We start from the raw sequence: 18,876 nt of genomic DNA on the forward strand, positions 1-18,876 counted from the left end.
TAATTTTATATTAAAAGTAACACTAGAGATTGTAGAACTTAAAAAAAAATCAGTACCAAAAAAGGTACTACAGGAGGACCCTTTTCTCTTTTTCTAAAAACATGTTTTCAACTGTCCCTTTAAATTTATGTATTTTACTGTATACCTCAACTAGAACAACATTAGTCTGTACAGTATCAGTCTATGTAAGTTAATGTTTTTGCTGACTTGATCTAATACCCAAAGAAAGAACCTAATACCCAAAGAAAGAACCTCTCAGTATACTTCCTTCATGTTAATGAATCAACATTCTCAGAAATAGTCGACTTCTATAAGATATAAAGTTAATTTTTCACAATTGTTAAAGGTCCTGAGTGCCCTTATTTTTATTTTTATTTTATTATTATTTCTGAGTGTAAACAAAGTCATCATTGTTAAAGGTTCTGGAAGACTTTACCAAATATATGACTCATCATCAAAATAGAAACTTAACACACTGAGATTTGGAGAATTGAGTCGACATTGAGTCGACGTTAATTAATGTGTTTTGTATCAGGATATTTTTCATTCTGAACTAAAGAAGCAGATAACTTCAATTATTTATTATATAAAAGTGAATTTTATATGTCTCTAGGATTAGATAGAGTGTAGGCTTTTTAAGAGCCTTCTATCCCATTCTTCTTCATTGGAATAAATTAAATGAATAGAAAGCTCAGGAAGGAAAAAGGCAATCAAAGAGAATATATGTGTAGTTCTCTCAAAGACTATATCCTTGGTGAAAACTTGTGTTTGCTTTTAGCATACATCACTGTGGTTTGGGATCTGTAGAGTTACATTATTTCTATTATTTCTCTCAGTGATACATATACATTTAAAATCTTTCAAGTAATTCATTCTGAAATAATTTTGAATTTTTTGTACATCTTATTTTGCAAAGATATTAAAAACTAAAGCCAGAAATACAAAGTTGCATCCATGCCCTCATTCCCATGATATAAAAATTGTGTGCATGTAGTTTGAGTACATGTGGTCACATAGGTGTGTGTAAAATAATTGGAGAGAAATATAGAAAATAATCTTAAAATTTTGAGGTTGTGATTTTGGTTTTCTTAAAAATTTAAAAAATTTTTTAATAATAAATGAAAAATTTTTAGTCAGGCATTAACTGGGAAATTAAAACTAGGGTAATATTCTTAATTCATAGTATTTAAATGTAGATAGTAAAAACATTTAATCACAGACTGAAGTTTTATTTAATCTGTTTAATCTGTTCAAACAAACATGTTAAATATTTGAACATTTAGAGGATCAAAAATAATATTTGTTCTTAAGAAATATACAGGTTTTTCTGGAAGGATTTTTGGGTTTGGTTATTTATAGTGTGTTAGAAATAGGAAGCAAGCTCCACCTAGGACCTTACTGTAATTTAGTTTTTTTAGTTTAGTTTTCCTTGTCCTCTTTCCCCCCACCTTTCCTCTCCACCTTCTCTCCTTTATCTCTCTTACTATCCTTCGTGTGTTTTGCATATTTTCTGGTAGATTAATTCCAGGTGATTTTGGTCAATGTGCTAATCACTTGTGATATTGTTTACATAGTTTTGTGAGCTTTTTATAGGTAGGAGAAATCCTAGCACTCTAAAACTTCTTCCTCAGAACTCCTGCTGAAAAAAATCTAATTTTCCATCCTTACTACCATCAAAAACAAAGGTTGGCCTTATATTTTTTTAAGTGGTAACCTGAATAGTTACTGTTAGAATGAGACTGGGTAGAATTTGAATATTTTCAGAGAAAATGTGCTTTTAAACCAATATACTAAACCACAAGAACCCAAGTTCTTTCCTTTGCGTTGTGTAACCATTTGTGCTTTTGAGTTGAAGTGAAACAGACTGTCTTTGTAGTATCAAGCTATAAAAATGTTTTATTTTCATTTTCATAATCATAGGACAAATAGCTTTTCAGGAGCAAAACAAAATTCATCCATGTGATCCATGAACTTTGGCTTTTTCTTGAGGATGCTTATAGCGATTTTTTTTCCTTCCAAGTTTCTGTATCTTGAAGAGAGAGAAGTAAGGAAAGTCAGACTAGTGATTTTCACAGCTCTGGAAATTTGGCTTAACTTTAATAATTAACTATTGATTGAGAGTTTATTATACCCCAGATGCCACTAGGCACTTACATTATTACTTCCCTCACAAAGCCATTTAAAGTAATATTAAATCTCACTTCCCTGAAAAATACTTTGTGATAACCTTTTGTGCATCTTTTGTGAATATTATGTGATCATCTCTGCTGGGAGCTAGCTCTCCATTTCAGTTTATGGATTTCTAAAGAAATTTAGTCAGAACTAATGGGGAGAACAGAGATAACCAGGACTAATGAGAGATTCTAGATATTTGAAAATAACCGAAACACTAACCAATAAAAACAAAAGCAGACTCACCACAGGGACATAAATGATAGTACTAAAAGGAACTCATAGGAATTCAAGTATATTAAAACTTAGTGGGGCGCCTGGGTGGCTCAATGGGTTGGCTCAGTGGGTTAAAGCCTCTGCCTTCGGCTCAGGTCATGATCTCAGGGTCCTGGGATCAAGGCCCGCATCGGGCTCTCTGCTCAGCAGGGAGCCTGCTTCCTCCTCTCTCTGCCTGCCTCTCTGCCTACTTGTGATCTCTCTCTCTCTCTGTGTCAAATAAATAAATAAAATCTTAAAAAAAAAAAACTTAGTATGTTTTATTAACTTTGTCCAATAATTTTTTGTAGATTTAGATATAATTTAAAAATATTAAATAAAAAAATTAAACAAGGCAATTTAATTTCCCAAAGAATAAATATAAGCTAGAATCTTTTGAGTATTAATGGGACTTAGCAAGCATTCTAACATGTAAAATCAAAATACTCTTATATTTTAATACAAGTCCCAAAAGCTTTAATCATTTTAACTATCAAATATCTTAGGAAAATAAAGTTTATAAAATCAACTCATATACCTGTCGTTACATATTTAATGTTGAAATGAGGAAAAACTACAAGTATTTTAAAATTATTAACTACAAGTATTTTAAAATTATTTAATTATTTATTTTATTAAATTTATATATAATTTTATTATTTATTATATTAAAATTATTTTAAAATTATTAACTTTAGAAAAGTAGTTTTTGTCACAATCTTTTAACATAGCTGTGTAATCTTACTATATGAATAAGAGAACGAAGAAATGATATAAACTGAGTTCAGTCATTCAGCAGATTATTTATTGAGCACCTCCTCTCTGCCAAGTACTGTTTGAGGCTTTTGGGATATATCAGTTAAAACAAATAAAAAGCAACGTTCCCTGCCCTGTTGGAACTTCCATATTCACAGGAGAGATAGATGATAAGCATAACAAGTAAACCTATGTTTATTACTATGTTAGGAAATGATAAGGGCTATAAAAACATGGGGCATTGGGAAGAGGGGGGTGGGAGGTGTTACTCAAGCTGCAATTTAAATAAGGAGGTCAAGGTAAATCTGCATTGAGAAGGTAACATTTAAGCAAACACTTGAAGGGAGTTTAGTCAAAAGAATAACTAGCTGAAGAACCCTAAAGGAGAGAGTTCAAGGTTAGAATGTGCCTATCAGATTTGAGGAACAACGAAGAGACCAGTGTGCCTGGAGAGTAGTGAGCAAGGGGGAGAGTATTAGGTGAGAGGGTAGACAGGTAACAGGTAATTGGAATCCAGATTCTGTTGGGATTTTAGCTTTTATTCCAGAGTAAGATTGGTGTGCCATTGTACAGTTTTCAATGAAGAGTGGTGTGACTCCGCTTGTGATTTAGAAGAATCAGTTGGGCCATTGTGTTGATAATTGACGACATGGAGGGCAGAAACAGACTGTATAAGAGTCTGTTGCATTAATCCAGGCAAAAGATTGTGGTGATTCAGACTAGAGTGAAAACAATGACAGTACACAAGTGGTTAAATTCAGAGTACATTTTGAAATCAGAGTTCATAGGATTTGCTGACAATTTGGATGTGGGGTGTGTGAGAAAGAGGGAGCTCAAGAATGATGACAAGGTTATTTGCATGAGCAATTGGAAGGGAATGGAGTTGCCACCAACTGAGATGAGGCTCAGGGCTGCATCCAAGTGGAACTGGTTTGAGGAATGGAGGCAGATGACAAGACTGGTTTTGGACATGGTAAATTTAGGATGCCAGATGGGCATTTGGACTGCAGCTATAAAGTTGGAAGTCATTAACACGTAGAGGATAGTAAATTTATCCTCATGAAACTAGACATAAATGATCTGGTAACTGGACATCAACAAGACAGGAAGGTAGCTGAAAACTGACTTTACCTATCACAACTTTGGTACCAGCATTGCTGGTAATAACCCAGTTCTTCTCTTCTAATTTGGGACCAAAAGCAATACTTCTCAGAGTTTTTGGGCTAATATATTCTTTATGAAATAATAGACATTCAATAAATGTTTCTTTTCCTTTCATACATTTCATCACATAAAGGACAAGGCAGCTTGGGGAGCCTGGGTGGCACAGTCAGTTGAGTGTCTGACCCTTGGTTTCAATTTAAGTCATGATCTCCATGTCATGAGATAGAGCCCCAAGATGGGCTCTGTGCTGAGCATAGAGTCTGCCTGAGATTATCTCAGGAGAGATTATCTCTCCTCTCCCTCTGCCCCTCCCACTCATGCTCTCTTTCTCTCAAATAAATAAATCTTTAAAAATAAAGGGCAAGGCAACTTAAATGTAATATCTCTGCATTCAGCCTCTTAACTCTTCAGTAGTGTTGGTTTGGGGGAAATATGAATGAATTACATTCACCAGTCTTATTAGAAAATGTTAAGTAATTGGGCTACTAAAGCATAACACAAGATGTAGGGTGCTGTTTGGCTGAATGTGATAGTTGGGGAGAAAAGTCAAATGATAAAAACAGAATACTAGTCTATATTCTCTTGGACACTGGGAAATAATAGCGCCAATGATACAGAATCTGCCAAACAAGTAAAATATTTAAGAACTTTAAGATTTTTATTTATTTATTTGACAGAGAAAGATCACAAGTAGGCAGAGAGGCAGGCAAAGAGAGAGGAGGAAGCAGGCTCCCTGCTGAGCAGAGAGCCTGATGTGGGGCTCGATCCCAGGACCCTGAGACCATGACCTGAGCCAAAGGCAGAGAGGCTTTAACCCACTGAGCCACCCAGGCGCCCCAAGAATTTTAGATAGTAATGGGCACATTGGACTAACCTGAGCATGCCTTAAAAAATACTGATATCTGGTTCCTACCCCCAGACCTTCTGATTTATTTATCTCGTATGTGGAATCAAATGACAACAACAACAACCTGAACTCATAGATGCAGAGAACAGTTGGTAGTTACTAGAGGTGGGGTGGGGTTGGTGGCATGGGTAAAGGTGGTCAAAAGGTACAAACTTCCAGCTATAAAATAAATTATGGGGGTTTAATGTATTGGATGGTGACTATAGTTAATACTGTATCATATATTTGTAAGTTGCAAAGAGATCTTAAAAGTTCTCATCACAAGAAAAGAAATTGTGTAACTATGTGTGGTGATGGATGTCAACCTAAAAAAAAAAAAAAGGAAAAGAAAAGGTCCTTAAGACAGCAGAGAATAAACAGAATAAATGAGCCCTCTCTAAATCATGCAAATAAATCCCTGGCATAATTTGTTGTTAGATGCATGCCAGCTGTTCGCCTGGTCATTTCTTTGTAGCATAAGTGGACTCAAATTGGAAACAGCTGTGATGTTATGGCAACTGTATTAGCTTGGAGTAAGAAGACTTCGATTCACACCAGTTCTTTTGCTCATTAGCAGATTTAGGATGGCTAATTCCCTTAACCTTCTTGAAACTCCAATTTCTATCTCCATAGAATGAGAATAACCAAATCTGTCTTGCATGGTTACTATAAATATTTTAAAAAGCTAAATATGTGAAAGTAAATGATAAAGAACTATTTAAAGATATTAAAGAATTATTATACAACAGGATTTTTCTTAACTTTAGAAGTCACATGACAGTATAAAATGCAATAATATCCTAGAAATCAACAGATTTTTTTTCTGTATTTTTTTCTACTGCTTTAAAACATGGAACTCTGTATACAGTGGGTAATGAATGCTATTGAACTTATCATGATTTGGAGAGGAAGTGTTATTTTGTATTTATTTCCTATACAGTGTGTTAATATGTGAAAAACACAAACTTTGGATTCAGGCCTGGATTTCAACACAGATATTGTCGCTTATTAGAAAATTGGCATCAGTAGACGTGTTCTAAGACTAAGGTTTCTTTTCTCTCTATATTGGGGATAATAAAATGTAGTTTTCAGGGCAGGGTTACTGTGTGAGGTTCAAGTGTGAAGTGCCAAGCATAGTAGCGGGCACAAAAGTTGTAGGAAATGTTAATTCCATCAATCCCTCTGAAAGTGCAATAATCTAGGGATAGTAATTTAAAAATCTGAGTAGTAATAATTCCTCAATTGCTAAAAATTCTTAAATATTTTACTTGTTTGGCAGATTCTATATCATTTTAACTTTTTTTTTTTTTAAGATTTTATTTATTTCTTTGACAGACAGAGATCACAAGTAGGCAGAGAGGCAGACAGAGAGAGAGAGAGAGAAGCAGGATCCCCGCTGAGCAGAGTTGGATGCAGGACTTGATCCCCAGACCCTGGGATCATGATCTGAGCGGAAGGGAGAGGCTTTAACCCACTGAGCCACCCAGGCGCCCCTCATTTTAACTTTTAAGTGCCCATTTCCTCACCATGAATGCTTTAAAAAGCACTGCTTATTTTTTATGTTTTTTCAGATAACAGAAAAGTTTTAAGTTTATACCATGGATAACACCAAGGAAAAGAGTGGAAATTACAAAGATGATCTTCTGCTTAGAGTGGGACTTAATGATAATAAAGCCGGAATGGAAGGATTAGATAAAGAGAAGATTAACAAAATTATAATGGAAGCCACAAAAGTAAGTTTCTTGTTTATTTTGCTATCACTAACTTAGTAGCTTTTTGCTTTCTGTTTAAAATAAAATCAGTAAGTTTTAAATATCTTTTTTTATACTTTTTTACATTTTAATGTATCTTATTAAAACAAATGGGTATGGAATAATCTCCCTTCTGTTCTGTTACTCGTGCTTTTGCCATCCAGTTTTCTGCCTCACCTATGCACAATATGCATGTAAAAGCACAATAACATACATGTTCTTTTTTCATCCTTTTTCTTAATAGGAGAATATTGTAATTGTGTTTTTTGTTTTTGTTTCAGTTAATGTAACTTGGAGGTCTTTCTATATAAGTAAAAATGTTCATTCTTTTTTATGCCTGTGTGTGTGAATATAACAAAATTTATTGAACCAGTCAGAATGTTTAATTATGAACAGTTAAGTTATTTCTAGTCTTTTGTTTTTACCAACAATACTACAGTGAATAAATTTGCATTTTATAACATTATATGTGTGCAGGTAAAACGATAGGAGAGGTTCTAGAAGTGGAATTACCCTACCAAATACAGATAGCAAAAAAGGATATATATATGTGCAATTTTTATGATTTGGCCAGTTGCCTTCCATAATGGATGTATCAATTCAAATTTTCACTGCCAGTACATGACAGTATATTACCACGGTGCAACTGTGCCAGGATAGTGTGTAACTAAGCTTTTGGATTTGCCAATCTTCAGTAATGTAGTGTAGCATTAATTTGCATTTCTCTTATGAAGAGTGAGATAGTACATCTTTTCATATATTTAAAAAGCCACTTTTCATATATTTCATATATTTAAAAAGCCATTTATATTTTCCTTTTTTGAAAACTGTCTCTTATTGTCCTTTGCACAATTTTCCATTAGATTATTATATATCTTTTGACTTCGCTTATGGTACTTTATCCTGTGCAGAAATTATTTTGTTTGCTTTTTTGTACGTACTTGAATTAGTCAACTACATAAGCTTTTCTCCAAGGGCCTAAATGTTTTCTTCTAACATTTTTTTTGTTTCATTTGTATATTATGAACTATCCATGTAGAAAGGTGTAAAATTTAAGAGAATATCCTTATTCTTAAGAAATGCATGCTGATATCCACAGCAACTCACTTTTAAATGGTTCAGCCAAAAAGAGGAAGAGGAGCATGTATGTGTGTGTGTGTGTGTGTATGTGTGTGCATGTTTGTGCAAGTGCACATATAGGAGTGTGTGTATGCGCTTATACCTAGGAGTAGTGGGAGAAACTAAACGTAGCAGGAATCTAGGTGAGGACATATGGATGTTTAGTCTACTGTTCTTTCAGCTGTTGGAAAATTTGGAAATTCCAAAGTAAAAAGTTGAGGGGAAGATAATATTTTAAGTGTTTAACATAGAGATATATTTTAAAAGTAAAAGAATTGAGATGAAGTAAGCAAACAAAATATATGGACTCTAGATCTTAGTTTGAACAAATTTTTTTTTTTTTTTTTTTAAAGATTTTATTTATTTATTTGACAGAGATCACAAGTAGGCGGAGAGGCAGGCAGAGAGAGAGGAGGAAGCAGGCTCCCCGCTGAGCAGAGAGCCCGATGTGGGGCTCGATCCCAGGACCCTGGGATCATGACCTGAGCCGAAGGCAGAGGCTTTAACCCACTGAGCCACCCAGGCGCCCCTGAACAAATATTTTTGGAACATTTAAGGGAATTTGGATATGAAGAGTGTACTATATAGTATTAAGGAATTATTATCAATTTTATTAGCTGTGAAAATGGTATTATGATTACAAAATGGCCTTATTTTTATTTTTTTTAATTTAAAAAATTTGGCGGGGGAGAGAAAGAGCACAGGCGAACAGTGGGGAGGGGCAGAAAGAAGGGAAAGAGAGAGAATCTCTAAGCTGGCTCCATGCCTGGCTTGGAGCCCAACATGGGGATCAATCTCAGGACTCTGAGATCATGACCTGAGCTGAAATCAATTTAACCAACAGCCACCCAGATGCCCCACAATGACCTTATTTTTAAAGATACATAATAAAATAGGGGCGCCTAGGTGGCTCAGTGGGTTAAGCCTCTGCCTTAGGCTCAGGTCATGATCCCAGGGTCCTGGGATCAAGCCCTACACCATGCTCTCTGCTCAGCAGGGAGTCTGCTTCCCCCTCCCCTGCATGCCTCTCTGCCTACTTGTGATCTCTGTCAAATAAATAAATAAAATATTTTTTTTAAAAGATACATAATAAAATACTGTATAGAATAGTTAAATGTCATTATATCTGTAATTTACTTTAAAACAGTTCAGTTAAAAAATCAATGAAGGAAATTAGGCAAAATATTAGTTGTGAAATCTCAGTGATAGTTTTATATATTTGTTTACTACTCTGTTTGTGTTTGAGGCTTTTGTGAAATTTTGACCATAAAACTTAAAAATAGGAATAAAACCTATGCTGTTAGTTTTCATGTTGAGAAATAGAATATTTGGGACGCCTGGGTGGCTCAGTTGGTTGGACGACTGCCTTCGGCTCAGGTCATGATCCTGGAGTCCCGGGATCGAGTCCCGCATCGGGCTCCCAGCTCCATGGGGAGTCTGCTTCTCTCTCTGACCTTCTTCTCGCTCATGCTCTCTCTCACTGTCTCTCTCTCAAATAAATAAATAAAATCTAAAAAAAAAAAAAAAGAATATTTAAGCGACCCTAGATTTCCCTATCTTTCCTCTCTCTTCTCTGTGTCCCAGTAACACTTATTAAATAGTTCATCCTTTTCTTACTGATCTGCAGTGCTTTCTTCTAGTCTACTGTGTTATTTGTTTTTATATCTTTATGAAATGATCTTAATTACAGTACTTTATAAGAAGTCTTGATAACAGCTAGGTCAAGTTCTTTTTTTGCTCTTTGTTCTTTTTCAAGAGTATCTTAGATATTTTCAAAACTTTGCTCTACCACATAAACCGTGTGGGGGTTAGGATCACTTACCCTTCCCCCCTCCTACACACAGTTGAAAACCCATGTACAACTTTTGACTCGTCAAAATTAACTGCTAATAGCCTACTGTTAACTGGAAGCTTTACCAGTAACATAAACAGTTGGTTAACACAAAATTCGTATATTATATGTATTACATATTATAATAAAGTAAGCTAGAGAAAAGAAAATATTATGAAGAAATCTTAGAAAATACATTTATAGTACTACACTATATTTATTGAAAAAAATCCATGTATAAGTGGACCCGTACGGCTCAAACCCATGATGTTCAAGGTTCAACTGTATATACATATGAATCATAGAACAGTATACACATATCATCTGATTGACATGATATGCCTTACATATATTTATATATTAATATATTGAATTATTTATATTATTAAAATATAGAATTTGTTTAAATTAATAAAAATAAATTACATATTAATATATTAAAGTATATATTTTATGTAATATATTATTTGTCTAATGTGGTGGGATAGGAAGTTCATCATAAATATCTTCTTTAATGGATATTTTCTAATTGTTACTGCTTCACAACAATTCTTTAAAACTTTTTTTAAACATACACAAAATTAGATTGTTAATGTGAATTCCTGGGTAATAATCACCCACCATCAATAGTTAATCAACATTTTTGTAAATATTGCTTTATCTATGTTACCATCCCTACTGAATTTTGGAGGTAGATATTGGAGTATTTTATTTATTTATTTTTTTAAGATTTTATTTATTTATTTGTCAGAGAGAGAGAGAGAGAGTGCACAAGCAGGCAGAGCGGCAGGCAGAGGTGGAGAGAGAAGCAGACTCCCTGCCAAGCAAGGAGCCCCACATAGAACTCAATCCCAGGACCCTGGGATCATGACCTGAGCCGAAGGCAGTGGCTTAACCGACTGAGCCACTCAGTCATCCAGAGATTGGAGTATTTTAAAACAAATCCCAATAAATTAGACAAATTTCAAGAAATTTATAATTTTTCTAAAACTGACTTAAGAAAATATGGAAAATTTAATAGACCTTTAATAAGGAAATAAATTTAGTAATTAAAAATCTTCTCTGTACCTCCCCTAACAAAAAAAAAACTGAGTCACAATGGCTTCAGTGATGAATTTTATCTGACATTTAAAGAAGAAATAATACCAGTATTCCGCAAGCCCTTCCAGAAAATAAAGAAGGATGTAACGCTTACAGACTCATTCTATGAGACCAGTATCACCTTGACACTATACCCAAACAAGCCGAAGATTATAGATCGTTGTAAATATAAAACTCCTCAACAAAATGTTAGCAAACTGAATTCAACAATATAAAAGAAAGATTATATACCATGGCTAAATGGGATGTATTCCGGGAATGCCCTTTTCTCCTAGAATCAGGGACAAGGCAAGTGTACCCACTCTCATGTCTTCTATGCAACATAGTCCTGAAAGTTCTAGCCAGTGTAGGTAGGCAATGAAAAGAAATAAAAGGCATTTAGATTGGAAAGAAAGAACTAAAACTGTCTCTTCACAAATAACATGATGTTATATATAAAAACTCTTAAGGAATTTCAAAAGGAATGCAACAGCTTTACCATGAAAATTACAAAAATTCATTGAGGGCAGATAAGGATTTAAAAAATGGAGAGACACTGGGGCGCTTGGGTGGCTGGCTCAGTTGTTAAGTGTCTGCTTTGGCTCAGGTCATGATCCTAGAGTCCTGGGATCTAGCCCCACATCAGGCTCCTTGCTCAGCGGGAAACCTGCTTCTTCCCCTCCCACCCCCCTGCTTGTGTTACCTACCTCTCTCGCTGTGTCTCTCTCTGTCAAATAAATAAATAAAATCTTAAAAAAAAAAAATGGAGAGACATTACATGTTCAAGAATGAGAAGATTTAATACTGTTAAGAGGATAGTTCTCCCCAAATTGATCTGCAGATTCAATGCAATTCCCCATCCAAATTCCAGGGGCTTTTTTTCTCCCCCTGCAGAAATTGATTAACAGACCCTAAAAATTTATGTGAAAATGGATAAACATGTAAAATAGTCCAAACTGGAGCACCCAAACTGGGTGGCTCAGTTGGTTAGGCCTCTGCCTTTGGTTGGGGTCATGGTTCTAGAGTCCTGGGATCAAGCACTGGGCTCCCTGCTCATTGGGGAGCCTGCTTCTCCCTCTCCATCTGCTGCTCTCCCTCCTTGTGATTTCTCTCTCTCTCTCTCTCCCCCCCCCTCTAGTAAATAAATAAAATCTTTAAAAATAAAATAAAATAAAATAGTTTTGAAAAGGAAAAGCATGGAGGTCTTTGACTTTCCTGTTTTAGAATTTACTATAAAGCTATAGTTATCAAGACAGTGTGGTACTGCTATAAGCTTAGACATATTGAACAATGGTGCAGAATTAAGAGTCCAGAAGTAAATCTTTGTATTGATACTTATTGATTTTTGACAAAAGAACCAAGGCAGAAGGATAGTCTGTTCAGCAAATAAACCTGGGACAACTGGATATCCACATGCAAAAAAGATTAACTGAGACCCTCGGTTCCTATTATACACAAATTGAACTCAAAATTGAGTGAAATGTAAGGGCTCACATGGTAAAAACTTCTAGAAGATAGGAGAAAATCTTTGAGACATTTGGTTAGACAAATGTTTTTTGTCTAGACAAGCATTTCTTAGGTACAACACCAGAAGTGCTGTCAATAAAAGAAAAAGTTGACAAGTTAGACCTCATCAAATTTCAGAACTTTTGCACTTCAAAGACACAATTAAAAAAGAAAATGATAAGCAACATACTAGTATAAAGTATTTGTAAAATATTTATCTGATAAAGGATTTACATCCAGAATATACAGAGAATTCTTACAAATTGTTAATAAGACAACCTAACAAACAATGGGAAAAAGATATAAATAGACATTTCACTAAAGAGATAAGAATGGCTCCTAAGCACATGAAAAGATGTTCAGCATCATAGTCATCCGGGAAATGCAAATTAAAACCACATTGAGGTGCCATTCACACTATTGTAGTCTAGAATGGCTATGAGACAGACAATAACAAATGTTGATAAGGATATGGAAAAACTGGAACCTTCATACATTGCTGATGGGATTGTAAAACGGTTCAGCCACTTTGGAAAAGAGTTCTGGCAGTTCCTCAAAAGGTTTAGCATGCAGAGATTCCACTCCTGGGTACCTATGGAAAGTGAAAACATGTCCATGCAAAAATGTGTATATGAATCTTCATTGCGGCATTTTTCATTAAAGCCATAATGTAAAAATAATCTGAATTTCCATCAGCCTGATGAGTGGATAAAATTAGATGTTATGTTTAGTGATGGGATGATAGGTAATTTTCTAAGAGTGATTGTCTACATTTTCTTTAATGGATAACGTTAAAATTTTTTAAATCCTTTATTTTTTAAAATTTTTATGATTATTTTTAGAAAAGGTGGGGCTAGGGGAGAGAATTTTAGCAGGCTTCATGCCCAGTGCAGAACCCAACACAGGGCTCGATTTCACAACCCTGAAAGTATGACCTGAGCAGAAATCAAGCGTCGAATGCTTAACCGACTAAGCCATGCAGGCGCCCTTAAGTACTTTTTAAGTAAAAGTGAAGGAGATAGCTGATGACCCAAATGACTAAGGCCTTGGATATGCCCTATGGATCCTGTCTAGGACACATTGTTATTTTTGGAGTAACATATCCATACTCATCTCGAAGAGTTTGTACTTATAAATACTGCTTCAACAATTCTAGGTAACTATAAATTCATTTTGCAGGCAAGGAAATTGAGACATAGAAAGATTAAGTAGTTTTAGGATTCCTGGGAAGTTCCTAGTTAGTAGTTCCTAGTAAGTAGTGGTACTAAGTTTTGAATTCAGTTATTCTGATTCTAGTCTGTACGGCAGTGATGCTTTCTGTCTGACTCTTTTCTTATGCTTTGTTTTTTTTTTCTTACATAGGGGTCCAGATTTTATGGAAATGAGCTCAAGAAAGAAAAGCAAGTCAACCAACGAATTGAAAATATGATGCAACAAAAAGCTCAAATTACCAGCCAACAGCTAAGGAAAGCACAATTACAGGTATTAATTTAATTGTTAAATAAAGTGGAAGCTGGTAGAACAGTAATTGATAGTTAAAATGCATCATGGTCAAGTCATAACTGACAACAAGGTAATATGTAAATGTTCATTGTATTGTAAGGGATAAAATTTAACAGAGGCTTATACTTTTTTAAATATTGCTCTACTCTTTTATATCAAGACCCCATACCAAGGCATTCTCACCTCCATTATACAGAAGAGTAAATGGAGCCTTAGGGTAAATAACTTGCCTAGCTTCAGAGCTAGGATTTAATCCAAAACTTATGGTTATTTTTTATTATATACATATTTTGTAGCTAGAAAAAGGCCACAGGATAAATGTGGCATGTTTTCTTCAATGCTGATTTTACAAAAATGATCTGGAAGAACATGTCAACTAATTAAATTAGAAATTTAAAACATAATTGTGTTGTACTGAAACTAGAGTGGAATGCCAAATGTACATGAATTTTTAAGATAAAACACCAGACTTCTAAAAATTTGGAGGCTTTTGGCTTTTCCACCATCTCTGGGAAATAAATACTCAAGAGTTTCCTCTGGTATTTAAAACTATTTTGGGAAGAAGGTTTGCATAGGGCAAAGCTGTAGGGCATTGTGTAGTAGATGGCGAACTCAAAGTAGTCAAGCTTCTGCTAGTGAAACTAAAGTTTACTTTTATTTTTTATTTTTTAAAAATTTTTAATAAAGTTTACTTTTATTTTATTATTTTCCATTATGTGTTGCGTATTTCCAATCATGAATAACAATAAACCTAGTTATACAGATATTACTCTTTCAATAAGCTTTCTTTCTAATTGTATCTGTCATGTAATATTACATGGTATAAAGTGTACTTTTTTTTTTTAAAGATTTTATTTATTTATTTGACAGAGAGAGATCACAAGTAGACAGAGAGGCAGGCAGAGAGAGAGAGGGAAGCAGGCTCCCTGCTGAGCAGAGAGCCTGATGTGGGGCTCGATCCCATGACCCTGAGAACATGACCTGAGCTGAAGGCAGCGGCTTAACCCACTGAGCCACCCAGGCGCCCCTAAAGTGTACTTTTAAAGACAGTTTTTAGGGGTGCCTGGGTGGCTCAGTGTGTTAAAGCCTCTGCCTTTCGCTCAGGGGGATCGAGCCCCACATCCAGCCCCACATCAAGCCCCACATCGAGCCCCGCATTGGGCTCTCTGCTCAACAGGCAGCCTGCTTCTCCCTCTCTCTCTCTGCCTGCCTCTCTGCCTGCTTGTGATCTCTGTCAAATAGATAAATAAAATATTTTTTAAAAAAGACAGTTTTTGCTCTCTATCAAAATTTGATTCAATTTAACAAAGCACTTTAGACCATTAATAATGATAAAATTATGTTAATATTCTATCCTATGTTAATATTTTGCAGCAATTCTTCTCATGATAGAGTTCAGAAATCATAAATTTTATGTCTTTTTTATTAAACTATGTGTGATTTTTTTCATATATACTCTCCTAGAGTGCAAGCTAATTTTTTTATCTTATGTGTTAAGTGGTTTGCTATCATGACAAAAGATCACTTGCCTCAGTCTTTCAAATCATCATTTAGTGCATCATTTTAAAGCTCTCTTTGTGCTTTAGTCATTTTTAGTGTTCTACTATATGGAGGTACCAGAATTTATTTACCTTATCCTACCAGGGTTTCAGTTTTTTGTTTTATATATAACCTTGTGATAATCATTTTTATCTATATATGTTTGCACTCTTGTCCTGTTATTTTCGCCAAAGATGGTACAGTTTTACATTTTTGACATACTTGTTTTTAAAACTAGATTTTATTGATTTTATCAGTCTCTTAGTTTTTTCTTGTAGTGTCCAAATATTATTCCATGATTATTTTAATGTGTCCTTCTTAGATAATAAAAGAGAAAGCATGTGTTCTCATATTAGCCATTAATATTTCATTCTTATTGGAATTGCCTTTTTATTCTATTAATATATAGGCTAAGTTGCTGGCACAAGAGACTCCAAAATACAACGGTTCAAATCAGATAAGAGTTTATTTCTTTCTCATGTAATAGTAAATAGTCCCAACTGATTGGGTGGTTCTGCTCACCATAGTAATTTTGGGACCCTGGTTCTATATTGGGTTGTACTAACCCTAAGTGTTATTTATTCTTAACCTGGATTGACAGAATGGGATTATCTCTAGTCTATATTTCAGCCCCCAGTAAGGAAGAAAGAGTGAGGGGGAAAAAAAATGAAAGGCGAGTAATTTGCTATTCAACAAGTGAAAGAGAAGTTGCACATATTACGTCAGCTCACATTCTTTTGACAAGAATTTAAGTTTCATGGCCACACCTAACTGCAGGAGAAGCTGTACAGAATATTTTCCAGCTGGGTGGCCATATGCCCAGATATAAATCTATTACTATGAAAGCAAGAGAGAATGGATTTGGGGGTTCAACGAGCGGTCCAAAATAGTATCCTCTGCCTGCATTTCTAGAGGAGTTTATGTATTTTTCTCTTGATTAATACATCTTATAAATTAAAGATTTTTTCCTCTGCCATTTGCTGTAAATATTTCCCCAATATGTTGTTTGCCTTTTAACCATGCAGAGGTTTTTTTTCCCTATACAGTTTTAAATGTTTATGTAATCAAAACAGCAGTATTGAAAAACTTTTTTTTTCTTGGCTTTTTTATTGAAAGCATAGAAAATTATTCCTTACAAGCAAGCCTATAGGTTCTTTTAGTATTTTTATAGATTTTGCTTGTTTTTAGTCCATTTTGAGTTTGTTTTTGGTTTTGTTTTAGAGGTAAAGAGAGGGAGAGGGGAGGGGTGAAGGATAGAGGGGGAGAGAGAGAGAGAGAGAGAATCTTAAGCAGGCTCTCTGCCTAGCATAGAGACTGAGACATGGGGCTCGATCTCATGCCCCTGAGATCATGACCTGAGCCGAAATCAAGAGTCGGAGGCTTAACTGACGGAGCCACCCAAGCCCACCTAGAATTTGTTTTAATGTAAGGTGTTAAGTACTTTTTTTCTTAAATGGTGAATATTACATTTTCCCTAATAGTATCATTTTTTTCTAAATGGTGATTCATTTGTCCCAACAGAATTTATTGAATCTTGAGTCCTTTCTCCACTGAATTAAAATGAGGCACTCCCATATACGAAATTCTCATTGTATTTGGACTTGTTTCTGGATTCTCTTTCTTACTCAATTGAATCTTTTCCTATATCAGTACCATGCAATTTTAGTTATTCAATGATAATAATATACTTTAATATTCTCCTTCGCTACCATTCTTTAAAAATTTTTTTCTCATATGTTGTTTCTTTTGAATAAATTTGAGCATCATTTCAACAAGGTAATATTCCATCTGTCTATAATATTGTTCTTAAATTGATATTAATTCTTGGCAATTTATTTTTAGAACTTCTTTTTGGTAAGTTTTATTGATCTATACAAATATCTGTAATAAAGTTTTAAAGATAAAATGCATATGAATGATGCAATGAAATAACTTTGCTATTGACTCTTTTTAAAGCTCATATCCTTAAATATACTAATAATTTGAAGGATTAGAAAATACCTTATACTGTATAACAGATCTTCACATTTTGTTACAATTTTAGTTGACTATTTCTGGGGAGACTCTCTGACATCTTTTGCAAAGGGAGTGGCAGGAAATATGTTCTATGTTGATTGTTAAATTGTTTCATTTGTTGAACTTCCTTTAAAAGAAATTGTATAAATGGGAGAGGATTAAGGAAATCCTAAGGAATCAAAAAGATCTGAGAGAAAGAGAAGTTTTCATGGGAAATGCATTCTATTCTAGAGTCATACAATTTCCATATAATAGATTTTATTATGTGTGCTGCGATGGTAGGAACTATTATTGCTAGTCAAGATGTGGTAACTAACCTCTGTTGGCATGAACTCCCACAGTTTATTCAGAACCTACTCTCCTCTCCGCCCTACCCTCATTAGACTTGCTAAAGATGCAATCATTTTTATAGCTGCCAAAACATCTTGTTATAACATGGGTTCATAAATTGAATAGACAACCATCCATGTTGTATTAAATGGCAACTACGCAGCAAATCAGTGCATTTTGACCACTTTAACAATTGGTTTTATGAACTCAGTTTTCCTGAACAATTTTTAGGGTAATTATAAGTTAAGAAAGTGAAAAACAATATTTCTGAAATAATCTCCTGAATATAATAAAAAAGGGGATTTTAATAAAGTAAATAAAACATAATGTTGATATAAAACACACTATTGGAACTTGAGTGTTAAAGACTTTTTAAGATCCATTTTAGGGAAGCATCATAAAATAATGGAAAGAGCACAGCCTTTGGAGTAACTTGCTTTACAGGTCTACTGCTAAGATTTTCCAGCTGTGTGGCTTAAGACAGATTACTGCATCTTACTGAGGTTTAGTTTTCTCCTCTCTAAAATGAGAATAATAATTAGCAACTCAGAATTATTTTGACCCCTAAATGAGTTAACATAGGATGTTAACATAAGAAGTACTTAACATGTTGTATAACACATATGATATACTCAATAAATATCACTTCTATTTCTGAAATTATAGGTTATATAATTAAGCCCTTTCCATATCCCTGGGTAACTACATTACATGAGTACGCCTTTTAATTCTTTAACCTTTGGGGGTTGGTTTCATCCAAATTTAGAAACAAAGTAAGAATGAGGGTTAACTTGCCCATTATCATGTAGCTAATACGTGGCAGAGCTGAAACCCACAAGAAGCTCTTATTCTTAACCATGGTTCTGAACTGTGGCAAAAGGGATAACATACATGTTAGAGGCTCAGATCAGAACTTGGAAGTCATCTGGAAGGGAAAATGGAAGAAAGGAAAACATTAATGAAGATTT

The 18,876-nt window shown here is 34.5% G+C and overlaps 1 protein-coding gene across 1 annotated transcript in view; it reads left to right on the forward strand.

The window, feature by feature from the left end:
- LOC111148313 (DNA polymerase kappa) overlaps positions 1–18,876 on the forward strand; it is a 66,407-nt gene that overhangs the window by 16,261 nt on the left and 31,270 nt on the right. Inside the window, exons 2-3 of the mRNA XM_022504812.1 lie at positions 6,805–6,966; positions 13,883–14,002. Coding sequence (XP_022360520.1) covers positions 6,832–6,966; positions 13,883–14,002 — 255 coding nt within the window. The 5' untranslated portion in view covers positions 6,805–6,831. The remainder of the gene's footprint in view (positions 1–6,804; positions 6,967–13,882; positions 14,003–18,876) is intronic.

Source organism: Enhydra lutris, unplaced genomic scaffold (genome assembly GCF_002288905.1).
Source record: "Enhydra lutris kenyoni isolate GAN:26980312 unplaced genomic scaffold, ASM228890v2 scaffoldscaffold19, whole genome shotgun sequence".
NCBI lineage: Eukaryota > Metazoa > Chordata > Mammalia > Carnivora > Mustelidae > Enhydra > Enhydra lutris.